The 27,973-nt window shown below is 39.6% G+C and overlaps 2 protein-coding genes across 8 annotated transcripts; one reads left to right on the top strand and one right to left on the bottom strand.

Moving 5' to 3' along the window:
• Positions 1 to 17,831, top strand: MYEF2 (myelin expression factor 2). 6 transcript variants are annotated; one of them, XM_032122362.1, is made up of 17 exons: positions 1 to 270; positions 4,806 to 5,035; positions 6,245 to 6,297; positions 7,573 to 7,580; positions 7,692 to 7,785; positions 8,650 to 8,841; positions 9,479 to 9,632; positions 10,036 to 10,085; positions 10,164 to 10,227; positions 10,375 to 10,476; positions 10,668 to 10,718; positions 10,820 to 10,861; positions 11,141 to 11,239; positions 13,489 to 13,560; positions 14,795 to 14,997; positions 15,108 to 15,159; positions 16,931 to 17,641. In XM_032122362.1, the coding sequence occupies exons 1-17, from the start codon at positions 68 to 70 to the stop codon at positions 17,092 to 17,094; spliced, it is 1,833 nt and encodes a 610-aa protein (XP_031978253.1). In that variant the 5' UTR covers positions 1 to 67; the 3' UTR covers positions 17,095 to 17,641. The 6 variants fall into 6 exon arrangements, with proteins under 6 accessions (XP_031978253.1, XP_031978252.1, XP_031978254.1 ...); XM_032122361.1 differs by having other exon boundaries at positions 10,820 to 10,864; XM_032122360.1 differs by having other exon boundaries at positions 3 to 270; positions 10,793 to 10,861; positions 16,931 to 17,831.
• SLC24A5 (solute carrier family 24 member 5) lies at positions 17,737 to 26,922 on the bottom strand. 2 transcript variants are annotated; one of them, XM_032122366.1, is made up of 9 exons: positions 26,822 to 26,922; positions 25,749 to 25,928; positions 24,359 to 24,442; positions 24,166 to 24,269; positions 23,748 to 23,848; positions 22,704 to 22,987; positions 21,562 to 21,768; positions 18,684 to 18,785; positions 17,737 to 18,140 (listed from the first exon to the last, which is right to left on the bottom strand). In XM_032122366.1, exons 2-9 carry the CDS (start codon positions 25,813 to 25,815, stop codon positions 17,818 to 17,820), a joined length of 1,272 nt encoding a protein of 423 aa, XP_031978257.1. In that variant the 5' UTR covers positions 25,816 to 25,928; positions 26,822 to 26,922; the 3' UTR covers positions 17,737 to 17,817. The 2 variants fall into 2 exon arrangements, with proteins under 2 accessions (XP_031978257.1, XP_031978256.1); XM_032122365.1 differs by lacking the exon at positions 26,822 to 26,922 and adding an exon at positions 26,209 to 26,302.
• Between the last annotated feature and the right edge of the window lie 1,051 nt (positions 26,923 to 27,973).

The following is a 27,973-nucleotide window of genomic DNA, read 5'->3' as shown; positions in this document are numbered from 1 at the left end:
GCGGCGAGGCCGAGGCGGTCGGGGCCCGTTTCAAACCGGCGGTCGCGGGGCCGCGGCCCGGCACGAGATGGCGGAGAGCGACAGGGCGGAGGCGGCCGCGCCGCGCCGAGCCGAGGAGGCGGCCGGCCAGGCGCCACAGCCGCCGCCGCAGCAACAGCAGCAGCCGGCGCCGCAACAACAGACGCCGCAACAGCCGCCGCAGGATGAGGAGGCGGCGGCGGTGGCCGCGGCACCCGGGAGCGGCGCGGGCAGCGCTAATGGCGTCAAAATGTGTGTGAGGGCAGGGCCGGGCGGGCGGCGGGGGCAGCGCGGCCGGGGGTGCGGCGGGAGGAGGCGGCCGGACCCCTCCGCCCCCTGGGCTCCTCCCCCGCGGGGACGGGGCACGGCCGGGGCCGGGGCGGCGGGGAGCCCCTCCCGCCGCGGGAGCGCGGGGAGGCCGCGGCCCGGGCGCGGGGCGGGCGGCGGTGCTCGGTCAGCGGCCGCTGAGGGCCGGGCGCTGCGAGGCCGCCCCGCAGGGCAGGGCTGGGCTCCGAGCCCCGGGCTGTGGTACCTGGCGGGCCGGTTCCCACGGGATACTCTTCCAGCAGTGTTCCGCATCGTTTCTGGTGCCGTTTTACGTTTCTGCTGCTGGCCGAAGCGATGTTATTTGTAAAGCCGTTGAACTAGTCTTTGTTTACGTGAGAATGGGAAGACAGCCCTGTAGTAATGTACTTTCTAATCAAACCCCCCTCATGCATGCAACGAAGTTTTCTTGGGAACGGTAACGTTTTCATACACAGAGTATGTAAAATTGTGCCTTGTAGAATAGGTCTAAAAGGAACTTAGTATAAGGGAGCTGGAACTACCAGCTCTCTGGAACAATACCATGAATAACTTTGTGTGCGTGGTTGTTCTTGGTGTCAGGCTTTGAGGGTTGTCACTCCTCACATGAACTAGGTTTTGGCTTCAGATCGTTGGAATTTCAATATCTCTTCCAATCTCATTCAGATCTTGGAGGGAAAATACGTTTACAGTAGACTTACTGTTACAGTACATCAAAGCTGTTGATGTCTGTGAAGTTTTGACATGTTCTAAGCAGCCCTGCTCTGATACTGTTGTGTTTAAAAAAATGCATGTGGGATCGACTTCAGTATAAAGCTGGAGAAATAAAAATGTACTTCATGCCTTTACTTGATTCCCTGTGACATTTAGTTTAGTTTGCAAGCTTTAAATTTCACTTTACTGTAAAATAGAAGTTGTGGATTTGGTTTTTTTTCCCTAGTCTGGCCCTCAACTTCCAAATTTCACAGATTAAAATGGAATTTTCACAGGAAGATTGTCACCCTTTTGCCCCTCTAGGTGTATAAATTTTATTGTCTTTGGAGGTTGCTGCTCTTGAAATTAGGTAATTTCTCTGTATCCCTCTTGTCAACAATGTCTTCTTTTCCCTCCAAAACCTCACAAGCAAATGAAAAATCCCAGTTATTCTGCATAGTAGAAGTCACAACTTGAAGTTTGATAGTGATGGGGAGTTCTTGGAACAGCGATACCAAGCTTATTCTTTCATATACAGTTTCTCGTCTTCCCCCAAACAGGTGTACAAAAGATTAAGCTGTCAGTGTGTAGATGAAATGTACTACTTTAAAAAAAAGTATTTCATTAACTTGTTTTGCTTAGCACTCATTAAATTGGAGAGAAATCTTGGCCCAGTTTGCACACTTCCTTTAGTTTATTGTATTGGGCAGTGGAACTGTTCAGCACAACAAAGCTAAACTGATCTATGTGCTTTGGAATCACATGCTGTGAACTTCTTCCATTTCTGTCTGCTGATCTTATTATGGACACTTGAGAGGAGTAAAAGTTTGTTTTAAAAAATCAAGTTTTAGGGCTTTCATGTTGATGTATCTTGTGCTTATTATTTTTAGGCTTCTAGTTTTGCATGTGGAAAGCTTGGCTTTTGTCTCCAAAACTTTATGGAAAGCTTTTTTTTTTTTTTTTTTCCAGAAGGTATAATTGGCCTTTCAAATCAATGAGCATACGTACTTTTTTTTTTTAAGAACTAATTGTAGATGTCTTTTTTCCAATCCTAGGAATGGTGATGGTCTGTGATTTCAGAGGCAGATACGAATTTCATCAGTGAAATGTGTATCTCATGCAAGAGGTAGAGACTAGAAAGTACTGTAGTTTTTTCCCCATGAAAATTATGGCAGTTCATAATTTCTGAGTCTGTTTTTTCTGTGGTCTGTAGGTGACTAATGCGACAGTGCTTTGAATGTATTATTTGATTGAAACTATTTTTAATATTCAAGGAGGAGGGTAAAAGGATCTGTGCCTCTGGCTTGTTCACTGGCCTATGTTGGTTTTGGCAGATGAGTTTTGCAAGAAGGATTGTTTCTTTAATTAATCCTCTATTTTCAGCAGACTGGCTGTGATTCCCAGACTAAGTGAAATGTCGCTTTGTTTTGCAGATTTAGAAGTTTAAACCAAGCTTGTATCTTCTGTGCTCTCTACTGATTTGTACAGCCAGGTCTTGCAGAGCCTGTGGATTCCATATTTGAGACCTGTCTTGTCCTGTGCACTGCCCTGAGCACCAAGGGGCTGTTTCGTAATCCTTTAAGCAGGAAAGAGCTTAAAAGGCTGAAGAGAATCCATTGCTCTAATCCTAAAACTTAAGGAAGAACTCAGATTTTTACTGGGAGTCTTGTTGGGCAGGAGTTTTGCATTTCTAAATGGGATTGGATTGGAAGGAACTGATCTGATCTTTGCCTCTTCTCTCTGGCTGCCTCCAGTGCCTGCATTGTTCCCTCCATTTCACTTCGCTACACAGCCATACAAGAATTACGTTGTCACGCAGACAGGATGGTGTGGAGGAGGGATGATGCAGAGGGAAGTTGGAGGATGCTTGAGCCAGATAACGTGTTGTTGACTTGAAATGTTTTAAATTTTACAAATACTTGCCCCGGGGGAGTATCCATGCATTTCCCACTTGCTAATCTTCTCTTAAACCACTTGTAAACACAAGGGCTGTGAAGTTAATACCATATGACTATTTCAAAATTGGGGGAAAAGTCGTGGCAAAAATATGGATGTATTTGAATGTACTCCTCCCTGAAAAGTGCCCAAGCTTGAGTAGATAATACAATTAGCTTCATGAAAAGCTCCTTGCATGTGCTTTTGAGTGCAGGACTGCCACTTACTCACTGTTTTGTTAACTGTGCAGGGAGCTGAAAATTTGTCAGTTAATCAAAATCACTGATTTTGCCATATGTTGTGGTTGTAAAACTGAAATGCCTGTTTTGGCTAATTTTCCACCAGAAACCTTCCAAACAAAGTGTCTAAATGAGATAAAACCTAAGCCTTCTGAAATGTAGGAAATATAGTAAAGATAGTGATGTAATTTAAGAAGGAGGGTTCACAATCACTCACTTCTGTCAGTCCTGTAGGACATAGCCTTCTAATTGTTCTTACTCATGACGCTAATGCTGGCTTTTTAAAATATACGTTTGTGTAAAAGTACTTTTTAAGTTTCTCTTTAGGTAGATAGTGATGTGTCCTTGAAGATACTAAGTAATCTGTTTAGTGGATCACATTTGTGTGGCTTTATTCAGTGGATTCTTTCAGTTCAGCAGTTCTCCTTTTTAGGAGTAACAATTCAGGCACCTCGAGCCTCTGTTAGCATGCTAAATGACCTTGTGATAGTAACAATATCAGGAGCGCTGAAGAGTTATGGATATTTCTTCTAATTCTGTTAAAAGTGTATGCTCTTACTGAAGTTGAGATTTGGGCTGCCTTAAAAGAGAAGCAGCAAATTTTCTTGCATTTTCATCTAAAAAATAAAAAGATTTTAAAAGGATATTTTTGGTGCTGTTGGTGAATTTTTGAAAGACTGAGGATCAGGCATTTATTTTGTTGGTTTTGGTGGATCATAGCTGGTTACTTAATTAGCCTTAGATTCATAGCATGGCTTAATAAGCTGTTTCCTATGCATTTAGCAAGTTTTCAAATTCTAGTAGTGTTAAACAGTGAAACTGAAAAAGTGTTTGTTGTTCTTCATTGAATTTTAATTTCTGTCTAAAAGCAGTCTGGCACAAATTGTGAATAAAAGTTGTTTATGGGGTAGATAAAACATAATTTGATATAAAACCTACTGGAATTGATTTGATATATTATTATTCCATTGAGTGAAGCATCCTGAGCTGTTTCAACTCTAAAGCTTAGACTGTTTCTACTCTCACTTCTGTGGTGAATATCCTGTAACTTGGCCAAGTGTGGTGTGAAAATTACCAAAGCACCAAGGCATGGGTGCTATAGCTGATTTTTCACTCATTCTGTTTTGGCATTTGTAGTAGTTTCATAGTACCATCTTTCTGAGTCTTGACAGACAGGATGTGCTGGCACAGGTTGCCCAGAGTTGTGGATGCCCCATTCCTGGAAGTATTAAAAGCTGGATGGAGCCCTGAGTAAGCTGACCTCGTGAAAGGTGTCCCTCCCCATGGCAGGGGCTTGGAATTAGATGATCTTTATGGTCTTTTCCAACCCAAACCGTTCTAGGATTCTATGATTCTGTGAAATGAAATGTGAATTAGTAAGATGTACTTTCTTTACTTAATATTGTAACATTTTTTTGTTCTCAATAAACCAGTGTATTTTGGAATTGCACTGGTAGCATGAATTTATTTTTCCTAATTTGCAAAAGCAGCATTTGACATCCTGGGAGTTCCAGTAGCATAGGAGATAGTCAGTTATATAGGTAGGAAGTATGATAATCTAATGATCTAACACAAGACTAATAGTGTTTTTGTTTGGATTTTTATTTTTTAATGTAGGGATAATGATGAGACAGCAAAAGAAGGGAAAGCACCTGTGAAAGAGAAGTACGTTGCAAAACCGAAGGCAATCCCTTCTCTTGGAAACAAGAATAGATTCCACCCCTATGCAAAGGAGAAGAATGCAGGCTCTGGAGACAAGAAGGCTGTTAATCGCAATAGAGTTTTTATTAGCAACATCCCATATGACATGAAATGGCAAGCTATTAAAGACCTGATGAGAGAGAAAGGTAACTCGCTCCTTATAATACACTTCGTACAGACACGGAGAGGGCTTAAATGCAACGGAAGTGTCCTTTGAGCCACACAGATTTGATTTGACTCTTTTTGTTTTGGCCTTTACTTGGTACATCTATCTCCCTTCCCCCTCTTTCATCCGAGACAATTGCATTGCAGGGTAGGCTGGGTAAATGAAGTGCTCACAATCTTCTGCCATTCTGGTGTGACAGTAGAGAGTATATGCATGACCTCATGAGTTCTTAAAGAGATTGTGTTTTGTCTAGTTGTAGTTCTTGTAGATTTTTTTTTCTCTAAGGGCTATTGTATTTAAGCAACACATCAAGTGTGTTAACCTGAATAATAAGGGATGTCTTTCAAAAGTTGTTTTGTATTTCTTTGGTGGAATCTGGCTGTGGCATTAACTTGGTCTGCATTGTCACTACTGCCATGACTGTTTGTCTGGAGCTTTGTATTAAAAGCTTGTTACTATTGTTGCAGCTCTGATAGAGAAATCTGACTACCCCAAAAATTTTATATTAAATTTGGGGTAAAATAATGATAATATATGGATTTTGTAAAAAGTTAGTTCTGTGTTTTCCTTGAAAAATTGATTCTTCAAAAGTAATGCAAAGCACACTTGGCTTTTAGGCTGTGAAAAATGCCAGACCCCCCTTCTGTAACTGCTGGTTTATCTGTTGTAAGGTGACGTGACTATTTGATTGGTTTATTTACTGAAACTTCCTACTTTAGAAAGTGAGTCGCTTGCTGTGAAATATTTGATGTGTAAATTTGGTTATTATTGAAGGCAAACTTTTGATTGAAGATATTCAGGTAGAAAGTCACCTTAAAACAGGTGTTGTGAGTAGGATGATAAATGTAACACTTTTCAGTGAACGTTGACGTTTCATTTGTTAGGTTAAGGGACTGTGTATATCTGAATTTGTTCACCAACTATATCATACTGGCCAAAATATGATCTGTAGTATGAATTAGGTTAAATATAGTTGTTTGTTTTTAGCTTTTGAGAATGTGGCTGCTGCATATTTCTGAAAACTAGCTAAATTATATAGCCATTGACAGGAGGTATGTTGGTCTGGTTTTGATTGTTGGTGAATAATAGGCGATTCTCTGTAGACTTGTGCACAGGGGCACAGTAAAGAAAGATACTGGTGTTTAAATGCATTGTCTCTTGGTATTTTCCCTTTGTATGTCTTATGTAGTTGGTGAGGTTACATACGTGGAGCTGTTTAAGGATGCTGAAGGAAAATCAAGGGTAAGTGCCGTGGGCAACAATCTGCTAGAGGTTTAAAAGTTCCTCAGCAGTTTTATTTTTGTATAATACCTGTACCAGTTATTGGAAAGTAAGTTTCATTTTTACACTGATTTTCATTAAGGTAGCCTTGAGGATTCTGTATTAGAAGTAGTCTGACACCTTCATGCAACTCACACTAGCTGGTTGTAAGGGGCAAAGTACTTCTGTAAACGTTAACAAATGGCATTTACTTAATTCTTCTTTTTAGCCAGCACCTTTGTCTTGGTACAAATCTGTTTCATATAAAGGACGTTCAATAAACCAATCATTTTATTTAAATTTTGTTAGCATAGTATTCTCTTCTTGGGGCCAATAAGTATAAAATGTTAGCTAAGAATATACTGGGTGAAGTGCCTGATTTCACAGCTTTGCAGGGTTGGTACTTTTAAACACTGGGTTAATGTATTTACTTTCTTAAAACTAAATGGATGGAGATGGTTGGTAGCCAACAGAGTGCCTGCAATGAGGCACTAATAGTGAAGATTGTTAAAGCTCCTCTGTCTTCTTAATAATAGTCAAAAGTTTGGCCAATAGCAGCTCCAAACCTGCAGTGAGAACGTGAGAAATGCAGGTTTGAGTCTCAACTGAGGTTGTATCAATTGTTGTAAATTACTTTCTTTAATACTTGTTAAAACTAAAGCATGCTGTCAGCTTTGCTATACTTAAAGAAATCCTCAACTCTTTGCTTTATTAGAAGGATTCTGGTGCAGTCAATAAGGTTATTTTCTTATAAGGTAATTTCTCAATTATGCTGTAGTACTGAAGAGGTATGCAGACTGCTTGTTCATTGTACTGGTGTACTTGATGTAGGTAGATGTGAATTTTGTAGTTAGTGGACAGCTTTTAATGACATGATGAGTGTCTTGATTGGTTTTTGGTTATGTTTTGGGGTCATATTCTTTCCACCCTTTCCCTCCCACCTCCTCTTCCCAATTGTCCTTACATGGATCTGTGTGGCATTTTTCCAATTCTGGTTTGACTCAAAGAGTGTAAGAGACAGTGTATTCTCTTGCATTTGAAAGGTATGTATGTTAAGAAAGTAGCAGAAATTCAGATTGGCTACCACTAAAGAGCATGTACTATGGATTTTGAAGCTGAAAATAACTTGTATAGTTACTTAACAGTGAGCTGGGATCTTTAACTGGAATCTTCATTGCTCTATCATATGTGCTGACTGACTTCTTGTTTTTTTGCTTGTTTTCTCTTTACATATGATGACAAATCTCGTGGATATAGGGTTGTGGGTAAGTTTCTTTTTTTATGTGTGTAGAAGCACACTGCTATCCAAACATTCTATTAGTTTTGGCGTTTTAAACTTTATTTTAATACTCTAAATGTTTTGGTCTCTTTCTAAGTGTGGTTGAATTCAAAGATGAAGAATTTGTTAAGAAGGCATTAGACACTATGAACAAATACGATCTTAGTGGAAGACCCCTGAATATTAAAGAGGTATGTTCATTGCTGCTGTTTTGAATTTGAAATAGTGAAGATACTAAAGCTGCTGAGATGACCATGCAGTGTTCTGAGAATCTTAGATGTGTAATTTCCAATTTCATTTTTTGTGAAATTTTCATAATGTGCTGAACTGCCTGTTGGGTTGCAGAAGGTTGGATTTTATGCTAAGTAAACTGACAAAAAGCGTGTCCTAAAGTCAAAATAATCGAATGATGTTTTTTGTTAAAACAACTTCATATTCTTACCTTAGCATCATCAGGTCTTTTCCAAACTAAGTAATTCTATGTTTACATTGCTTACCTGCTTCAAAATATGACACAGAACGGGCTAATTATTAAACCAGTACAAATGTGCAAAAATGGGGCTGGAAATAGAGAAGTTGTGCTGTCTGGGAAGTGAAATAATGTCAACATTCCTACTGTAGTGCTGTAGTATATGATGGTGTCTGATGCAGTTCTTGTCCTGTTACAATTTTAATAATGGTATTAATAAATAATACAAAACCACCACCTAATTAAATTAATTCAATTCTTGGAGGAAAGTGCTAGACTGACAGTCCTTTAGCTTGAAATCTTTTCTACTTGTCCATAGGCTAGGTACAGCATGTGAAGTGGCAGTGCACGCTTCCTCAACAAGTGCTTTGCCAATATGCCTCAACCCTCATCTGAAAGGACCCACCTCTAGAGGTGAGGCAATAAGGTCTCCATGCTAATTCAGTTCTTGATCCCTCTGACATGGACAAGCATATTTATTAGTTGATAATTTTGATGGGTTTGTGCAGAATTTCAAGTAGTACCATTTTGTTTGTTGCCAGTCCTGTTGTTGATTGTTAAGTGGCTTTATTTGTGCCCTTCTCAGGATCCTGAAGGGGAACATGCTCGGAGGGCACTCCAGCGGGGAGGAGGACAGTTCCCAGGAGGACATGGACCTGATGCAGCACCTGGAATGATGAATTTACCACCTTCTATTCTCAATAACCCCAACATTCCTCCTGAGGTTATCAGTAATTTGCAAGCAGGCAGGCTTGGATCCACAATTTTTGTTGCCAATGTAAGCTTAAAACTGTATGTTATAACTTTAATGTTTGATCTTTCTAAGACATCTTTTACCTGTGTAGTTCAGTTTTAATATAAAGAGGAGACTGGAAATTAGTTCACAATTAGTATATCCAATTGAAAATGTTGGACATGTGTTCAGATTTTGGACATGGAAAGATACATTAAACTCTTGAGACTGACATGCCCTTTTAATTACTGCACAGTCATTTGTTGATTCAAAAATATTTTATACATCTTTATCTATTTACAACTGCATTTCTTTTTTATTAAATATATTCTTTAGTTTATCTTGCTGGTTACTTTAGACTAACATAATAAAGTTCCAACAAATATAATGGTTTGAGTTCTTTATTAGCACAAAAAGCTACTGTATTTATATGAGGTCTCGTGGAAGTACAGCTGCCTTTCTCAATGCTAGTATGTTAATTAAAGTAAAATACATGTACATAGAATAAATAGTTGACTTTTTGGACTGTGGTGCAGTGTGTGTATATTACAAAATCTCAACTATTTACAATTATCAAGCATTTCGTCAATGAAAAGTTAACAGCAATGCAGAAAATCTCTTCCAAATGTAATGGCAGAACAGAGATGTGCGCTGAAATCTCTGATGTATTTCTGTGTTTAAGCTTGACTTCAAAGTTGGCTGGAAGAAACTGAAGGAGGTATTCAGCATTGCTGGAACTGTGAAGCGTGCAGACATCAAAGAAGATAAAGATGGCAAGAGTCGAGGAATGGGAACAGTTACCTTTGAACAAGCAATTGAAGCTGTTCAAGCAATATGTATCCTTGGTTTTGAAAAATAATTGATCAAATATTGATTAGTCTTTAATGGTTCTGACAGCGTAGTTTTGCAAATGGTGCTTATTTGCCTTGTAGCTACCATTTAGGGACTAGAGTGTAATACTGTGCAGATTACATTTGTAATGACTGAATTTACTACTAAATTCTAAACGTTCCTGATGATGTTGAACAGAATTAAAATATCTGGGAGTGTGACAGTTGTGAAACTAATGTACCTAACAGCTTGTATTGCATCTTCTGGCCCTTGAGTTGGGTTTCTAAAGACAAGATAGGGAAAGATAAGACTCACAGTAATTGTACAGAAATAAAATAAGTTATTAGATCGATTCTTCATAAGTAGTTAAATTGCCTTCGTAAGATTCCTTGACTTGCATTTCTTCAGCTATGTTCAATGGGCAATTCCTGTTTGATAGACCCATGCATGTAAAAATGGTAAGGTGCTTTCATTTCTTTATATGTCTCTGCAAAACCTTGACAGGATCATAGCATAATATCCTTGTTTTTTATCAGGATGACAAATCAGTTCCTCATGAAGACTTCCGTGTTGTGGACAGCAAAAGCGCACAATTACCTCGTGAGTGCACGCTCGATTTTCTACTCCTTGCACTTAATATATGGTGATCCATGTTTTGGCACAATTTAGTAGTACTTTGCTTACTGTGGTCTCTATGATACAGAGGAGAGTCTCTCTTCTGATCATACTTCTTTTTTTGTTTTTGAGGTGGTCTTGGTGGCATTGGTATGGGACTTGGACCAGGTGGACAGCCCATCAGTGCAACACAGCTGAGCATGGGTGGCGGAATGGGGAGCATGGGTCCAGGAGGTGAATCCATGTTCTTCATTTTTAAGTTGTACAGAGCTATAAGTTTACAATTGTCATGTCTGTATTTGGAAGAATGACAGACTTTTGACAAAGCATGCATTGTATAGTGTGCTTTTGAGATTTTAATTGTGTCTGAATTTTTAAAAATCCATTAGGATGTACTAAGTGTTGTTTATCTTTTTGATTTAAAGGTATGGGAATAGACGGCCCAGGATTTGGTGGAATGAGTAGAATGGGAGGCGGTACGTGCAATGAAGTTTTTTGCATTAAGTATTTCTTTAATACTGTATAGAAAACGCTTTTCCTTATTTTATAGGACTTCCTGGCTTTCGTGGAATGGAAGGAATGCCTAACATGGGAGGATTTGGAGTCAACCGAATGGGAGGTAGTTGAACACTGTTCCTGTACACTTACTAGTTTGCTAATATTTATTTATTAAAAGCTCTCCGTTTAGGGGTTGGTAATATAGATGAGTTCAAAGGAGGTAGTTGCGTGAGTGGAGGTCTAGGAACTGGGAGGAGCGTTGAGTGTGTAATAGGTGCCTGTGACTTGTGTGTTAGACTCACTTCTATTTAAACAAGCAGCTGTGAAACAAGTGTTGTAGGAGCATCAACTTAGAAGTAAATGACAGAATATTCCTGGGTTTTTGCTTTGTTCTCTACAGAAATGTTCCGTGGTGGAATGGGAGCAAACATGGAAAGAGAATTTGGTCGTGGTGACATGGCATTGAACCGTGGTTTTGGAGAGTCTTTTGGAAGGATGGGTATGGTAACTGTTAAATTTTCTGTGACATAGTATTGGAAGAGTTTTGCTAGAAGAAGAGGAAACCTGGTTTCATTTGGTCATCTTCTTCTGTCCCTTCTTCCCCAGTCATTACTGTAAGGATGTCATCTGAGTGTTCATTACAGCCACCACTTAAGGCAGAGGTTCAGGTGTGGAGGTAAAATAGAAACGGAATAACTATTTGAGGAAAGCATTTACCTTCATACTGTTTAATTTGTGGGGTATTAAATCTTTGGGATGTTGAATATATGTTTCTGATAATCCTGAACAAGCTGTCCATGTACAGCCTTTGTAACTTCCATGAGCCCGTTTCGCAAATGCATGCTGTAGTATTGTTTTTACTGCAAATCAGGTAGCATTGGACAGGAGTGCTGAATTTTGGTACCCTCAGTTTTCGTCCTGCCTTCTGAGCTCATACAGTTCAGAGTGGTATTTGTTGGCCTCTTCTGTGGCTGAGCCAGCATTATTTTGTTTATAGGTGATGTCTTGTTGACAGTGGGGTGCCCTCGAATGAGTTACTCTTCTATCTTCAGAGGCGTGGAAGTGCTCAATAGTAGAGCCTTCTTGCCCTTTGTTACTATGCTGTTACCTGGATGAATCAGAATCATTTCAGTTGGAAAAGATCACCAAATCCAGCCTTAAACCCAACACTGCCAAGTCCACCAGTAAACCAGGTCACCAAGAGCCACATGTACACGTCTTAAATCCCTTCAGAGATGGTGACTCCACCACTTCATTGGTCAGCCTGTTTGTATGATTGACAACTCTTTCTGTGAAGCAGTTTTTCCTAATATCCAATCTAAACCTCCCTGGTTTAACTTGAGGCTATTTCATCTTGTTCTATGGCTTGTTACTTGGCAGAAGGGACTGACCCCCAACATCTCTGCAACCTCCTTTCAGGTAGTTACAGAGAGCAGAAAGGTGTCCTCCCTGAGTCTCCTTTTCTCCAGGTTGAACACCCCAGCTCCCTCAGCCATTCCTCATGAGGCTTGTACTCTAGAGCCTTGATCAGCTTTGTTGCCCTTTTCTGGACACACTCCAGCACCTCGATGTCTTTCTTGTAAGGGGCCCAAAACTGAACACGAAATGCACTATAGGAAATGGCTTTTCTTCCTCCTCCCTGTTTCTTGTACTTCTCCGTTCCCTTAATTCACCTCCTTGCAAGAGAAGAACAACTAAGAGCATAAGGGTCATCTGGGCTAAAAGTTGATTGGTTTCTTTTTTTAAAAATTTTATTAGTTGAGGCAAGTCATAGCAAAGAGTAACTGTTCTGTGCTTCTCTTCAATACTGATAATTGTATGGAAGAGGTAAGAACGTAGTGAGCTTGTCCTTTGAACTAGTCTTAATGCCTTGGAATGAATGTCTTAGAAATCAAGCGTATGCTTTCACTCTGGATACTTGCATAAACATCTGTTTCCTGAATGAAAATGCAAGGCCACTTCAGTGATAAATGTTTCTGCAAGCAGTAGGCTTTTGAGTGTTCTGGTTACATGTTGGTTTTGAAATGTATGAACATGGCCACTGTGAGACTGTTGTGGGTGTCTTTCATTCAGTAGATCCAGCAAGCTTCAATTTACAATCTGTCAGTGATCTTACCATTTGAATAGTGTCCTGAGAACTAAGCTTAGAGATTCCCTGCTTAACCTTAAATAATGGAAGGAAATTGTAGGGACTTTTAATAGCTACTGTGTTTGATCAGGGAAGGCCCTAATGTACTCCTGTTACAATATTTAGGTTAATGGTATCTTAAAAAGAAATACTGTGAAGGCATTTGGTTTTAGTAACCTTGAAATCAAGGAAGGTGTCTTTGATTGGGCTATAGTAGCAGAGTGAAATTGAGGATGTTTGATTTACAGCAGAATTGTTGACTTTTTATACTATGTAGTTCATATAAGACAAAGTCTTGAGTTCTGAGGTTGTTCTTCCCGACGTGGGAAATGGCTCATTTAGTTTTACCATGTTTGTGCTACTGGCAGACTGTCAGAGGGGAGAAAAGCTAGAAAGAAATCAGAGTAGCTTAAATCCCATAGTAGAAAGAAAAGGAGGAACTGATTTTACTTACTAGATGTTCCTATTTAGTTTGTATAATAAAGGCACATGTTAAAGTGCCCTATATAAAAGTATTTCCAGGTAATGTTGAGATCAGTGCACTTCATTAGTGTGTGCTTTGTTTTTTTCATTAACTGGTGGTTTCAGTGTATGTCACTTCATTATTTTTCTCTGTTTAGGTGGTGCAATGATTGGTGTTTTTGCAGGAGGAATGGGAGCACCTAGCATGGGCCCAGTAAGATCTGGAATGAGTAGGTTAACTTGTTTCAATAGAACATAAATGCATAGGCAATGTAACAATATGGTGTACACCTACTTGTATCAGAGGGACTTGCTGTAGTGTAGTGTCTTGCCGTTGATGGAAGTAGAACTCTGTTGCATGTGACAAGTCTAACAGTTTTCAAAGCTGTTTTGTCGAGGGAAAAGTTCAGAGGAAAACTAGCTAATACTGTCTTTCCCTTCATCTTAGATTTGGAATGGTTTCAACTTCTAGTTTGGAGGGAGAAGTGATTAAAGTAAACTTGTGTTTCAGAAAAAAGACAGGCAGAGATATTTGAGTAAACTTCATGAACCTGAACCTCAGTAATCTGTCATCATTGAAGTAAAAATCAGCTTTGAATTTCAGATTATCACCCAGTTTAATTTTGTGCAAAGCTCTAATACTGGATTTGTGTTGCAGCAATTATCTGAGTTCTCAGGCTAGGGCAGATGAGAAGCTAAAATCTTGCTAGTGCCAATCTTAAAAGCCATAAGGCTTAAAGAGAGGGTCCTTCATGAATGATCTTGATAGTTTTACTGTACAATAATTTTTAATTATGAATCCAGAAATATTATAGTATTTGAATGTTATTGCTCTTAGTTATTTATACGAAATAAATTAATGTATTTTATTCCATGTATGTACTTTTTATCTGGGCTTAAACCATGACACATAGGAAAGTTCATGCTCTTTACAGTACTTGCAGTAACTTCTGTTCTCTGCAAAAAAATGCCTTCTCTGGAAGATTTTGTAATTAAGTGTGGGTATTGACTGCATTAAGTAAAGCTGAATGTAAATGCAGGAAGCCAAATAAACAATAGTGTATCTAGTCAAATTACCTGTATCTTAGTATTGCCACAGGTATTTATTTGATCTTTGTGGTACAGGGTATCATATTTTTATTAATTAAACAAGACAGCCTTTAAATCTGAAGTCTTGTGTTCAACATTTTGCTACATTAGATGGTATGACTAATAGCTTGATGCAGTTTGGTTTTACTTTTATTTTAGAACTGACACTCTGTTTCTTGTAATACTTTGTCTTAAAATACTAGCCGTGCTACTCGATAAATCACTGTGCATGTATAAAAGTTATTGTTTATATTACAGCAGTTTTAATAAAGTTACTCTTCTCCTGACACAAGAACTTTATTTTATACCAAATTACTTGTGTGTTTATTACTAAAAGGAGATTTTATTTTATCCTTCATTTCTTTCTCTGTGTAGGTGGTGGAATGGGTGGTATGAACAATATGGCTGGAGGAATGGGAATGGATCGGATGGGTTCTGGTTTTGATCGAATGGGACCAGCCATGGGTGGAGGCCTGGACAGGAACATGGACATCGATCGAGGATTTGTGCCTGGCCCGATGGGAAGTGGCATGAGGGAGAGATTAGGCTCTAAAGGCAACCAGATATTTGTGAGAAATGTAAGCAATTAAATATATAGAAACCACAAGCTTATTTTGTGTGTATGTTTGATTATATGCTCTTTTTCTCATTGCAGTATTTTGTTACCCATAATTCTTTTTTATTCTAGCTTCCTTTTGACTTGACCTGGCAGAAGCTGAAGGAGAAATTCAGTCAATGTGGTATGTATATGAACCTTACCCCTGCTCATCTCCATGGACTTCATGTGTTACGTGGTGTTTATTAGGTAACAACACGAAGACTGACTCTGTAGAAGAGTCTGGCTAGCTTAATCTTTCTTATTTCACCCAGCTTTCTTGAGTTATATAAGTAATTTTTAGGCATGACAGAACACAAGACCAAGGTACAGTATGGGCTGTGTTGACTCTAAGTGCTCCCTTGCTATAAACTTTAACCTATTCCATTAATAAAATTACTCTTTGAAATTTTTCTTTTTTTGACATATTCCCTGGCCAGTAAGAGTATAATAATGTAGTGTTTCTTTTCAGATAAATATGTGCAGGAGCCTGGGTCTGTCCAGGTCATGCATTACTTCCAGAAATGGTGCTGCATTGAATCAGAGTTAGTAATTTTGCCAATGTAGCACTCAGGTTATTTTATGCAGGTAGATGATCCTGATTAGCATATTTGCAGGCTGTAATGTTCCCCTTTATCTTAAGAAATAACGGTTTGCTACAAATATTCAATAATTGTTTTTATCTAATTCAGAAAAGTTGGTCTTTTCACAGAAATAAGTAAAAAATAAAGCTTGGGTGTAGAAATACGTGACATGTTTTGAAAATGCATTTTCAGAACAGAGAGCTTTAACTGAATTACAGGATGACTTCTTATTTTGGATAGACAGAAAAGATAAGTAATTTAAAACATACTACTGATACATAAGGTAGTCATCATACAGCTGTTTACAGATTTGATATAAATTAGAACTCACAGTTCAACTATGAAAAATTGTAAGGTGTTGATTTTTTTTTTGTAGATGGAGGATATAGCACAACAGGTTCTTTCTTTTTTTAAGTCTCAGCCTCCTGGGCAACTTTCAGATAGTTTAGAATTTTTTTCTCATTATCTCTTTGTCAGCTAACAGACATAGTAATTATATTAAATTGCTTTTAAGAATTATAAGCAACAGATTGTGTTCATGTCAGTATCGTAAGGAATTACAAAGACTCCGTCTCCCAGGGTTCGATTTCTTTCAGTGAAAGGCCAGTCTTACATGATATTTTAAAATAAAAGGCTTTGTATTTTAGGGAAAAGTTTTTTGTTCCTAGTGACATTCTGGGGCTCAGGAGGGGTGTGCTACAACATACCATAAGCAAAAACTCATTAGCTTCAGGGAAGCGAACATTCTCAGAGGTAGCAAGACATCTTTATAGAAGTATTTCCTTGTGAGTTGAGTGTCCAGCCTCAAGGCAAATCAGCAGGAATTGAAGAGTGCCTGCTACTTTTCTGCCACTCCCAGCCTGGTAACTGTTGTTTTAAAGGTTTTAATTTTGCTCTGCAGCTTCTTAACAAAATTGTTTGATTGTGACACGTGCTTGGTATGTTTTTGTGATGAATATGGTGGACTGGATTAAGCTACAGTTCAGTTAATCCCTGTCAATATTCCCACTTCTGTCAGTGTCTGTAAATGAAACACGAACCTTTCCCTGAGTCTTATAGGGCACTTTGTTTCAAACTTGAGGTCAAATACAGGCATACTTCATCTTATGCTGATGGCAAGGAAAGATTCGAGATAGCTGATCTGGATTTGGATTCTTTACTGCTGTTTGTGTCACCTTGCCTGAATGAGTGAATGTACCATCAGTCTGAAAGTGCCAATTTCATACGTTCCCCTAGATTATACTTAAAAATGTTTTTTTATCACTTCTGAGTTCTTTAAGTTGTTAGTACACTGAGGACTTGAAATAACTGCTGTTTAACTTATTTATTCAGGTCATGTAATGTTTGCAGAAATAAAAATGGAGAATGGAAAATCAAAGGGCTGTGGAACAGTCAGATTTGACTCACCAGAATCTGCTGAAAAGGCCTGTAGGATAATGAACGGCATAAAAATCAGTGGCAGAGAAATTGATGTCCGCTTGGATCGCAATGCATAATTTAAAACTGTGTGTTCAGGAACATTCCTATGTCTGTTTAGCTTCTCTATCTTAGTAAGTCATTTTTAGTAACATTGTATGCTTACAAAAGCTGTAAAAAGGAACTTTTAAATCCCACCAGCCTTTAACAGTATAGTGTTTAATATACTGTGATACTTGTTAACTGAATCTTACTATGTTTGGTTTTTAAAGACAATTTGCCTGATTTTTGTTGTTTTTTTAGAGGCACTGAGCACCTGCAGGTCGCTATAGACTGTGGATGCTTTGGATGCTCAGTGCCTTTGGAAAATTAGGCCAAGTGTCTCTAGTCATTCAGTTTAAATGAATGGTTATACTGTTTTTAATAAAATAAGCCATTTTCTCTGTTAATCTCCAGATTGCATAGTGGGATTTATTTAGTGTTTTCTGATTTTTATTTTTCCCCTCCAGTGTGTATCAACCGTGTAATGTAAAAAGTAGATGTCTTTTTCAGAATTTCGGTTTTATATGTGTGTTGTAGTCATACTGTAATTCTTGACTCTAAAAGAAAGGGCTCCAATTAGGCTGTGATGTTTTTGTTCTACTTAATATTACTTTAATGACATGACTTAGTTCTGTATATAAGATTTAGAGCCCAATGGGAGTTTGGAGTTGTTTTTTTTAAAATTTTATTTTGACTAAATGAAGAAACTGATCTTTTTCTCCTGCTTTTATTTTTTTCATCAGCATAATCACTGATTAAAGCTAGTTACCACAGACCCTTGTAGGATTGTTTCCTATGATGCCAAGTTCATATAAAATTGATAATACAGTAAATACTAAGTACAGGACAAGACAAATTGTTCCCAATCTTTTATCTATTTTCCAGCCATTCAGGTGAACTGCCAGAAAAATAAAAACAACAGAACAGATAAGAGAAATGGCTGTGTATGTCAGACCATTGCTGTTCACTTCTATGGGTCCTGATGTATTTATGAAGGCAGATTTTATAAACCAGGGTATTCCCAAACAGAGCATATCAAATACATTGGATCCTACAATGTTAGACATAGCCATATCTCCATTTCCTGTAAAAGAAGAAATACAAATAAGTTGGCTTAATTGTATCACATGAAATTGCCAAACTGTTTTGGAGGAACAGACTGCCAGCCCTCAGTTTCTCACAGAGCACCCCTTTCAGATTTTGCATCAAAAGAACCATAGTCATGATTCAACAGAACATGGTTTTGGGTACCAACCATAAAAAGTCTCCCTAAATCACCAGCATCTGCACAGTTGCACTTAAAATTAAGCTAGACAGGCTACTATAAAGTCCAGTTATGTTTAAAATACCGAGACCTACAGTTGTGTTCTGCAGTAAAACTGTAATACTTGATCAACAACAAATAAACCAACGTAGAATACTTCTCTGAGATACTCTGAGAAGTTTTTAAATGTCTGAGCCACAGCTTTTTCAGGTAAGCTATTTATTTATTTTTAGTAAACTTAAGCTCTAGAATCTGGAGCCCAAATTTTGAGGTTACTCCTTGAATTTATCAAAATAGAATTTTCTTTTCCTAGTACCTTTTAAACACATCCATTGGCATGAACCTAAGTACTAAAATCTTTACCTTTTCGAGCCACCAGCACACTTGCAACTGTATCTGGTACACTTGTTCCTGCTGCGAGTAATGTGAGACCCATTACTGACTCTGGGATTCCCAGTGTTTCACCTGCAGTTGAGAAAAAACAGTAGAAAATGCAAGTGTGGTTTTAGTTAGGTTTTATCCAAAGAAAGTGCTTTGGACTTTGTTTGCTAGAGAAAGAATCAGTAATCATACAGTAATTTCGAATGGAATGTGTCAGCTAACTTGACTACATGTGAGGTGACTGAACCACAAAGCAGTTAAAACAAAGAGTAACAACAAAGAAATATCCTTTGTTTGTTCTTCAAGTCTCCAGTGGTCAAGACAACAGCAATTATGATTTTTTTCTTACAGATAAATAGAAGTTTAAATATGTAACAAATTACTACTCTTCCCCCCCCCCAACTTCTGGAAAATACTGTAGTCTTTCTTAAGGTTGTGGGCATCTCCTTGTTAGTGTTCAAAAGTCTCATGAAGCAATAACTCTTAAAATTACCCTCTTCAATCCCCTCAGGGGCAGGGGAAAAAGCACATTAATTTTCTTGGGCAGGACAGTCATTAAGATATTATGAGAATACTGTCTCAATTACATGCCTTTACCATTTCACTCCAACTAGAAAGTGAGTTGGAAGAATCAATGTGCAGAAATTTTTATATGACTTGTAAGTACAAGTAACCCCTTAGAAGTGTGAGTTCCTTTAGGTAAATACTCATTTAAATTAAAAAAAGTTTTAAACTGTTATTAGAAGGGCAGCTTATTTTTCCCTACTCTCTATTTTTCTTAGCCCCAAATGTCCTGTAACCATAATTTCTAACTTAAAAGACAGGGATTCTTCAAAACCGTTTTAGCAGTTGTACCATTCAGAAGCATCAGTATACTGAAGTATTTGATACCTCTAGTCAAGGTATGAATTAATTAATTTTTCTTAAACTTTTCTGTTCACTAAAAAGTATCTTAGATTTCAGCAATAAAAAATATTGACTTCTTATTTGAAATATTTTGACACATTTAATAAGAGCAATTTTATTTAAATAAGAGGCAGTACTCTAAGCTAGGTCAGCAGTGCTTGTCTATTACTTACCAGCTTAGTCTAGAGCAGCCCAGTAAATTTATGTTTGAAACTGTTTGTTGGTTTCAGAGGGACTAACATCCTGTTGCAGAATTTGTACTCCCTTTATCCTTCCATCACTCCTAATAGATTTGTAGGATGAGGGACCAACAAATCAGCTTTTATAAACCATTCAGGCTGGAAAATAATGGTTCAAACCAAGGTGAAATATGAATGAACCAGCCTTATGTACCCAACATTAGTTTCTAGCCCTCTGAAGGTTATAAGACAGAATATAAACTCAGGAGAATCTAATTTTTCTTTTTATTAGATAGATTTATCTTCTATTTAATGTGTAGGGGTTTATTTTTTTTCTGGCAACTGACCATAAAGACAGAATAGTCTTATTTTTCTAGGCTTTAGTTAATTTTGTGTATCAGTAGCAATGTGTTGCTATAAGTAGTCAAATTTTTTTGCCAGCAACAGAAAGGTGTACTGAGTTAGGTTTTGTTCTTGACCATCCCAGTGTAGTCCCCAGCTATGATACCTTTGTGACATTCTGGTAGGCTGATTATGCAATGATAGAACCTTTGAGTCAACCTTCATGAGAGCCTGGACTTGAATATAATGTGTGTGTAACTTGTAGTGTTTTAACATGTTAATAGAATATAATTTACCTAGGAGTAGTGGGCCAAAGACCCCAGCACTACCTGTGATGACTCTTGAAAGTGAACTAATACACTCTCTGAATCTCCACCATACCTTCTTTCATATGAATTAATGCTTTGTCTTATAGAACAGCAATAATGTTGACTTGAATCCTGTTTCAAAGGCTTCTAGCATCCAGACAGTGAACCCTTGTTCTTTAGGTACAAGTGGAAAATTATTTGACCAAGGGGTTAACATGGTGGGTATAATATCCAGCGATCTACTAGTAATTTCTCAAAGGTTCACCAAATGTGTAGGTCTGTTTCTGCACTGAACAAGGAGTTATTCATGTCTGAACTAGTAGAATGCTTGAGTAGGATTAGTAAGCTATAATGTGAAAATGGCAAGCTTTGAAAAATTTCTGTAGAGTTTTAGTTTTGTTTTCTGCTTGTTCTTAAAATGGAAAACTGGATGTCTTTCAAGCTGACTGGAGGAACAATGAAGTGAGGAGCACTTTAATACCTCGAAGTACTTTTAGGAGAAGGCTTTTACATACAAGTTATTACCCCTTCTCTCACTTACATGCAGTCCTTTGACTGCTTCACTTTATGATGCAGATTTGTAAGAGGTCTACATATACATACCCCAAAAATGTTTAATAAACACATTTGAGACGTTTTTTGGCAGTTAATTTAATGCCAAATCTCTTACTATAACGTTCCTGAAAAACACAGGTGTAGAAATAACATATCCTTTCCAAAAACGACCTCTAATTCCAGTCTTAGTGGATTTCATGTTTGTCAGCCTTCAGCATGACACTTTTATTGCTGTGTGTTTAATTGTTTTGCTTAATGAAGCAGTTTAATGAAACTCTCTGTTTTTAAAAATAGATTGGGTTTTTTGTAGCTACATAAAGTTCTCATTCATGTGATGGTAAGCAGTGTGAAGCAGCTAAATTCTAAAGTGTTCCATTATTGGATAGAAGAGGGTGGCAAACTAAGCAGTCAAACATAAATTTCTGTTGTTTTTCTTTGTTACCTTTTTTTACAGCACAGTCTGAGTTGCTAAACTGACTGTTGCTTATGGAAAGGGAAACCTCACAGGGAAACCTCACAACTTTTTCAGTGATTCTTGACTGGTATAGCAACAACACTTTAGGTACCTACCTGCTATTGTTACCATCCATACAAGAACATAAGTTATTGCAGAAATCCATGCTGCTGAAATTAAAAATGTCACCATGAACCAGTTCCTCCAAAACTGTCTTCTGCAATCTGGTATAGTTAAATAGAGTAGTGTAATAATAGGAAGGGATAACACCCACAAAATTCTCTTCATATCTGCTTCAGGCATGGTGAAGACATTTGGATGATCTGTTGAAGAAAAAGTAACTTTTAAATTGTAGTATTAAGTTTGAATCCATAACATACAGTATATTACTGTCCTCTACTTGTGAGAATACTGAAAAAAAGGTGAAAAATACTACTTCCTCAAGTTTCAGCTGTAGTATTACCCTGTATCTACATCTCTCTGGACAAAATTCTGAAATCAAGTTACTTCTGGGGAGACTCTGCTTGTACACAAGAAAACAGTTTTTTTGCAATGAGAATAATCACCAGTAGAATAATCTTCCCAGGAAGTGGTGGATTCCCCAATGCTGGACACTTCTAAGATTCAGCTGAACAGGTGCTGGCCCATCTGGGACCATGCTTTTGCCAGGGAAGGTTGGACCAGATGATCCTTGAGATTCCGTTCCAACCTAGTATTCTATGAGTAAAATGTTCACCAGTAAGAGAGCTTATGTGGATGAAAATGAATTTCTTTATAAAGGTTTACCCATAACATTTACCAAGAGTAAGTACCAACTGCTGTTTTTTGCCTAAGAAGAAACATGACCTGTGGCCACATCACAGCTATCCCTTTACTTCTGATAGCATGCATATTTTGGGCTATGAACCTTCCACTGTCGTAAGAAAACTGTGTATATTAGTACAGTACTGGTGTGGCTTTCAGGTGATAATACATTTTACAAGCAGTGTTGCTGAGAAGTTTCAAATATACATAGCAAAGACTGAAGTTCTAATACAACACAAATTCTTGCATTCCTCTAGCAGCTAACTTCATATGAAAACCACCACTCTGATTTTGCTGAAGGTTATATTCCAGGTTAGAAAAATGATCTACTTAAATACTAGGCTGGAGTTCTTTTGTGAGCAAAATCTTAATGCTATCTCAGAGTCTGCTCTTGATCAGATTTGATGCAGACAGGCATGTGGAGTGCTAGAGACAGCTGTAATAATACTTATACCTCCAGAGATTTCATCGAGCCCGTGTAAGCTTGTTGAAAGTTGAGAGTAGTCCAGCTCATCTTGAAAAATTCCGCTGTCTGTTCTTGACTGTTGACGAATTAGAGGTCCACTCTCTTCCCTCCAGCCAACCAGTGGCTGCTGCTCCGCATTCTCTTCCACAGCTTTTGTAAAACACGTACAGCAGGGACTGAACTTTTTCATGAGGTATTGGTTGATTTTAATGTCAAAACATAGCACCAGAACATAACACCCATATATTAGTAATAGGGATGCACTTTCATACCTAGAATGAAAAATAAGTTTTATATAACATGTAGTATAAAAGAACCCAATGGTTGGCATAAGGAGAGAGAGAGAAAATTTGCATGAGTAGCAAAAGGAGAACACACAAAAGCATCTATTTGCAATTGTATGGCTAATGTCATGGAAGTTTGTGAGTGTCCCCATGTCTTTCAGCAGTTTAACTCCCCTCCCCTGCAGAATCTTGTCTGTGTATTGTATAGCTGCATGTTTTTCAGGGGATCTTACTGATTGAACGTTTTCCTGATGTTTGCAAAATTGAGTCTTCATGTCCTGCTTAAATTATAAACTTCAAGAGACTTAATGCTGGACCTGACTGTCTTGTTGAGATAACAGGAGTTTCAGTGTTGATGGAAGAGTTAAAACATCAGAAACTCATGATCTCCTTCTGGCAGACAAGTGTTTTTCTGAGCAATGCTGCTATGAAAGGAAAGGCTCAAAAGGAGTAAATGCTGAACACTTAACTGCTGTGCCAGAACAGTTGTGATAAAAATTGTGAAGTCTGTACAGACAAACCTATGCAGATCAAACTTCATAAATATGCAGAGTTTGAATGTTTAGGTAATAATCTTTACAAGCATTGTAACTTTTTAAGTTTTTTAAAGCCAACAGGATGTTTATTTCTGTTAGTGAATGGCAGTTCAGGCTACTTGAAGTTTGGGGCTTGGGGATTTTTGTTTGTTTTGAAAAGCAGTCTCACAACTCTCCAGTCAACATGAATTCAACACTACTTGTGCTCTTACCAGTAAATTCTGTTGTCAGATATCATCGCAAGGACCGCTGCTGCACTGATGGTGTAGGCCAGACAGTCTCTGAACAGCGGCCAACAGGATAGCCTCGAAACCTGCAGATCAGTCATGTACTTTTCTTAAACCTCTCTGTAATACTTTCACTAAGTGCTGTAAATGCTGCATCAATATGTTGTTTCTATATTATGTAAAAATTAAAGATTCTTAGGAATGACTTAAGTATGATATTTAACAAGTTAGTGTTTTTAAAAACTTTCATAGCAAGTTATCTTAAAACTGATTACATGCTGGTTTTGCTACTAAATAATAAACTTGGCAGTTGTCATAGTAAGTCTCTCTTGGCTTTTGTTGGCAAACGAGAAAGGATAACTGTTTGGGTCTTGGGAGCAGAACTACCAAAGTTGATACATACCACACTGGAAAACAGCCCACAAGCTGCAGAAATACCAAGAAGATTATATATTGCTGATCCAAGGATGGTGCTGACGCCGATATCTCCCTTTGTCACAAAAGCTCCTGTAAGGAAAATTACTCTCTGGTATGGTTTTGTTTGGCATACAAAGAAAAGAATTCTAAATTACAAGGAGGCAAAACACATCTCTTACCTAGAAAAGCAGTGACAAGCTCTGGAGCAGAGCTTCCAGCAGCCATAAAAGTTGCTCCAGCAACATCCTGTGAGAGGCCAAGGCCTGAGGATAGAGCAAAAAGAATTGCTTAAAAAAACTGATACTTCAGTAGTCTGTACCCTTTACTTGCATTAGTACATTATCTTAGATACTACTATGGTTTAATAGAATAAACTTTATTTTCATACAGTCAATGCATTTATTTGAGATTCATAAAATAATGAAATTAGCCTTATCTATTGGGCTAGTTTATTTCTAACTTCATTACAGAAATTAGTTTAAATCTCTTGTAAAATCAGCCTTTGTATGCAGGATTTAACTATGTTTCATATGGGTAATAATTGTGGGGAAATTCCATGGACTGTAGTGTGATATTGTTACATGATCCACATCAAGTCTACTGATCTTCCAGGGAAATCTATACTACAGTGTCTTCACATACCAGAAACACTAGTTAAATTCAAATCAGTGCTGTGATCTTAAAAATCAAATTTTCATTTTGTATGGACAGTATAAGAGCCTGTGTCTTGCTTCAGAGAAATGAGATTTTTGTTCTGGCAAGTTGACTCTTCCTGAAATGTGACTCATTCTGTGGCTCAAGTCCTGCACACAAAGAACAGGGACGTATGACTGACCATGGCAAAAGTCTGACAAATGCTTATTTATCATCAATAAACAGAACACCAGCTCTTATGGCAGTGTTTAATCTTACATTTTCTGTAAGTGTTCTGATTTGGAGAGTGTTTTCCAGTTCAGGGATGAGTTTCCCTAGGGAATTTTGTTAATTCTTGGCATTGAAAAGCTAAAGTCCCTGCCAAGACCATCTCTTTACTTCAGTGGTCTGCTGAAGCCAGGGGAATTGTTGCAGGTTGGTTGGGTTTCTTAGAACCATAGAATTCCTGTCCCTCCTGTGTCATACCTTTAATAAGTTAGCAGTAGCTCATCCTGATACTTGTTCACTACTTTCAAAGAAAAACAAACTCTAGGAAGAGTTTTGGTTTCTTGTTTTGGTTCCACACACCACCATCCCTCCTTTTTTATTTCTTTAGCAGTTACCTCGACATAATACCATGCAACCCAAACTTAAATTGTCAGTTTAGTTAATATTGAGGATTCTTAAGGATTTTCCTCCAGGCAGAAAAAAGCAAATATTAAATGAATACCTGTGCAGTGTAATCAGAGTAGGTTTTTTTCAATAAAATATTGATAGTGTATATCAAATTAAATATTGTATGGACACATCCGTGCATGGAAAATGAAACTTGTTCAGTTTTCTTTCAGAACACTTTTAACTTTGAAGCTTTTTAAAAGAGAATGTTTTATGCCAAACTGCTCAGTTTTACAGGAAAAAGATCAGGATGCCACTTACATTCACTGATGATCTCTAGGGAAGGTAGGAAGTAATCATCGCACACAATGGACACGGCCAGAAACATGTACAGTATAATTATGAAGTAGATAACGATTCCTCCATCCTTCCTCTCCTGCGGCGTGAAAAATCCTTCAGGAAACTCCGATAAAGACGAGAGGACGCAACGCGTCCCATTTTCTGAAAATTAAGTGCAAAACTGTTACACATCCTGACACCTTTCCCTTCCTCAGGCCGCGGGACGTCCGCGGACTCGAGCTCCGGTGGATTTCCCTCTCCAGCGCAGCGAGGAGCGCTGCAGCGATGCCACCAGAGCCACGCACACCTGCGGCGGGGCAGAGCCGCCCGCGGGACGGGCCGTGCAGCGCTCGAGCCCGGTGCCCTCCCGGGGTCCCCCCGTGCCCTCAGTCCCCTCCCGGGGTCCCCCCGTGCCCTCAGTCCCCTCACGCTCCCCCCGTACCCGCGGGGCCCCCGGCGCGCTGCGCCCGCACTCCCCAGGCCGCCAGCGCCGCCAGCACCACCAGCGCCGCGCGCCGCCGCGCGCCCGCCCGCATCGCCCGGCCCGCGCGAGCGCCTCTGAGCGCGGGCGGCAGCGCTGGGCGCGAGGGTCACGTGGGGCCGCGCCCCCCCCACGCCCTCAGGGGCCCGCCCCCGCTCCGCCGCCCCCCTCAGGGACCCGCCCTCGCAGGGCTCCCGCCGCCCCCCTCAGGGCTCCCACCGCCCCCCTCAGGGGTCCCGCCGCCCCCCTCAGGGACCCGCCCTCGCAGGGCTCCCGCCGCCCCCCTCAGGGGTCCCGCCGCCCCTCGCAGGGCTCCCGCCGCCCCCCTCAGGGGTCCCGCCGCCCCCCTCAGGGGTCCCGCCGCCCCCCTCAGGGACCCGCCCTCGCAGGGCTCCCGCCGCCCCCCTCAGGGACCCGCCCTCGCAGGGCTCCCGCCGCCCCCCTCAGGGGTCCCGCCGCCCCTCGCAGGGGTCCCGCCGCCCCATTCGAATTCCCCCTCCCTCCTCAAACTCCGCCGCCCCTCTCAGCGGTCCCGCCCGCAGGGAGCCGCGCTCCGGCCCTCGCCCCATCCTGCCTTGTGTTTGGGGGAGAGCGAAGGTTTTGGCCACGGCGAGTTCGATCTTGGTGCAAGGTGCTGAGCGCAATACCCAAGTGCTCTGTGGTGTCTCCGGAGGTAGAAGGTGAATTTAAGCTTACTCCGCAGTACCTTTTTACTGCTGTGACAATTTCTGATTATTCCCACCGGTTCCCAGGATTCCTGTGGCGGGCTGTGTGAGCACTGGGCTCGCCCTTGGCCGGGGCACATGGCCATGCCATTTACGTGAATGGTTTGTAAGAGCAAAGCCGAGACCCGCACACAGTTCCTTCGGACCAGTTCACTGAACTCCTTTGTCTGGTGACCTTTCCATAATGAAGTCATGTGTATAACCGAAGATTAAAGAGTAAAATGCAGTCTTTAAGCTTTGTAAAGTCATCACCCCTGCCCCTTCCCCAGTCACTCGTTTCTCAGGAAGAGAGTTGCGTTTCCCTTCTATCACTTGCAGACATGTCTCCAGAAACATTTGCAACCCTGTGATGCTAAATGGAGTTTTGGGGTGCCTTTTTTATTATTTGTTGTTTGTGAGGTGCAGGCCTGCTGCTCACACTTGTGAGCAAGAAGTGCAAATGGGAACATCGTTTTGCTTCATTACATCCAGTCCCTCTAAACTCCTCTTGTTCCTTGCATCCATGGTGTTTGGCTAGTATGTGATCAACCCCTCTCTAGGATACAGGAAATAAGGTGAAAAAGTGGATATTTTCATTCTGTATTGAATCAAACATAATCATACAGCCATTTTTACAGTATGAACAACGAGAAAAATTGTCTGGAACAACAAATTCTGCAGCAATTGCTGTTGCCCATTTCTAATCCCTCTGTGGCCCAGAATTCTTTTTACTAGAGCAAGAATGATTTTAATAGTCAAGATTTTTAGGGGTGACAACTAACTTTCACAAATGAGTTCTTTGTGCCCTCTGACTGCAGCAGAGAATGTGCTGCTTCTCCTGCTTTACAGGAAAAAATAAATAATTTAGGTCTGGAAAGATTTAAGGATTTCCTTCCCAATCCCACTTTCCACCAGAGAAAACAGTACAAAATTCCCTGTCTAAATTACTGGTGGCTCTTTCCTTACATAGATGAGCAGAAAGGGTTTTGTTATCAAGGTAAGTGGCTTCCTTGCCACTGCTT

Source organism: Corvus moneduloides, chromosome 13 (genome assembly GCF_009650955.1).
Source record: "Corvus moneduloides isolate bCorMon1 chromosome 13, bCorMon1.pri, whole genome shotgun sequence".
NCBI lineage: Eukaryota > Metazoa > Chordata > Aves > Passeriformes > Corvidae > Corvus > Corvus moneduloides.
This window is presented reverse-complemented; position numbering and strand designations above follow the sequence as displayed.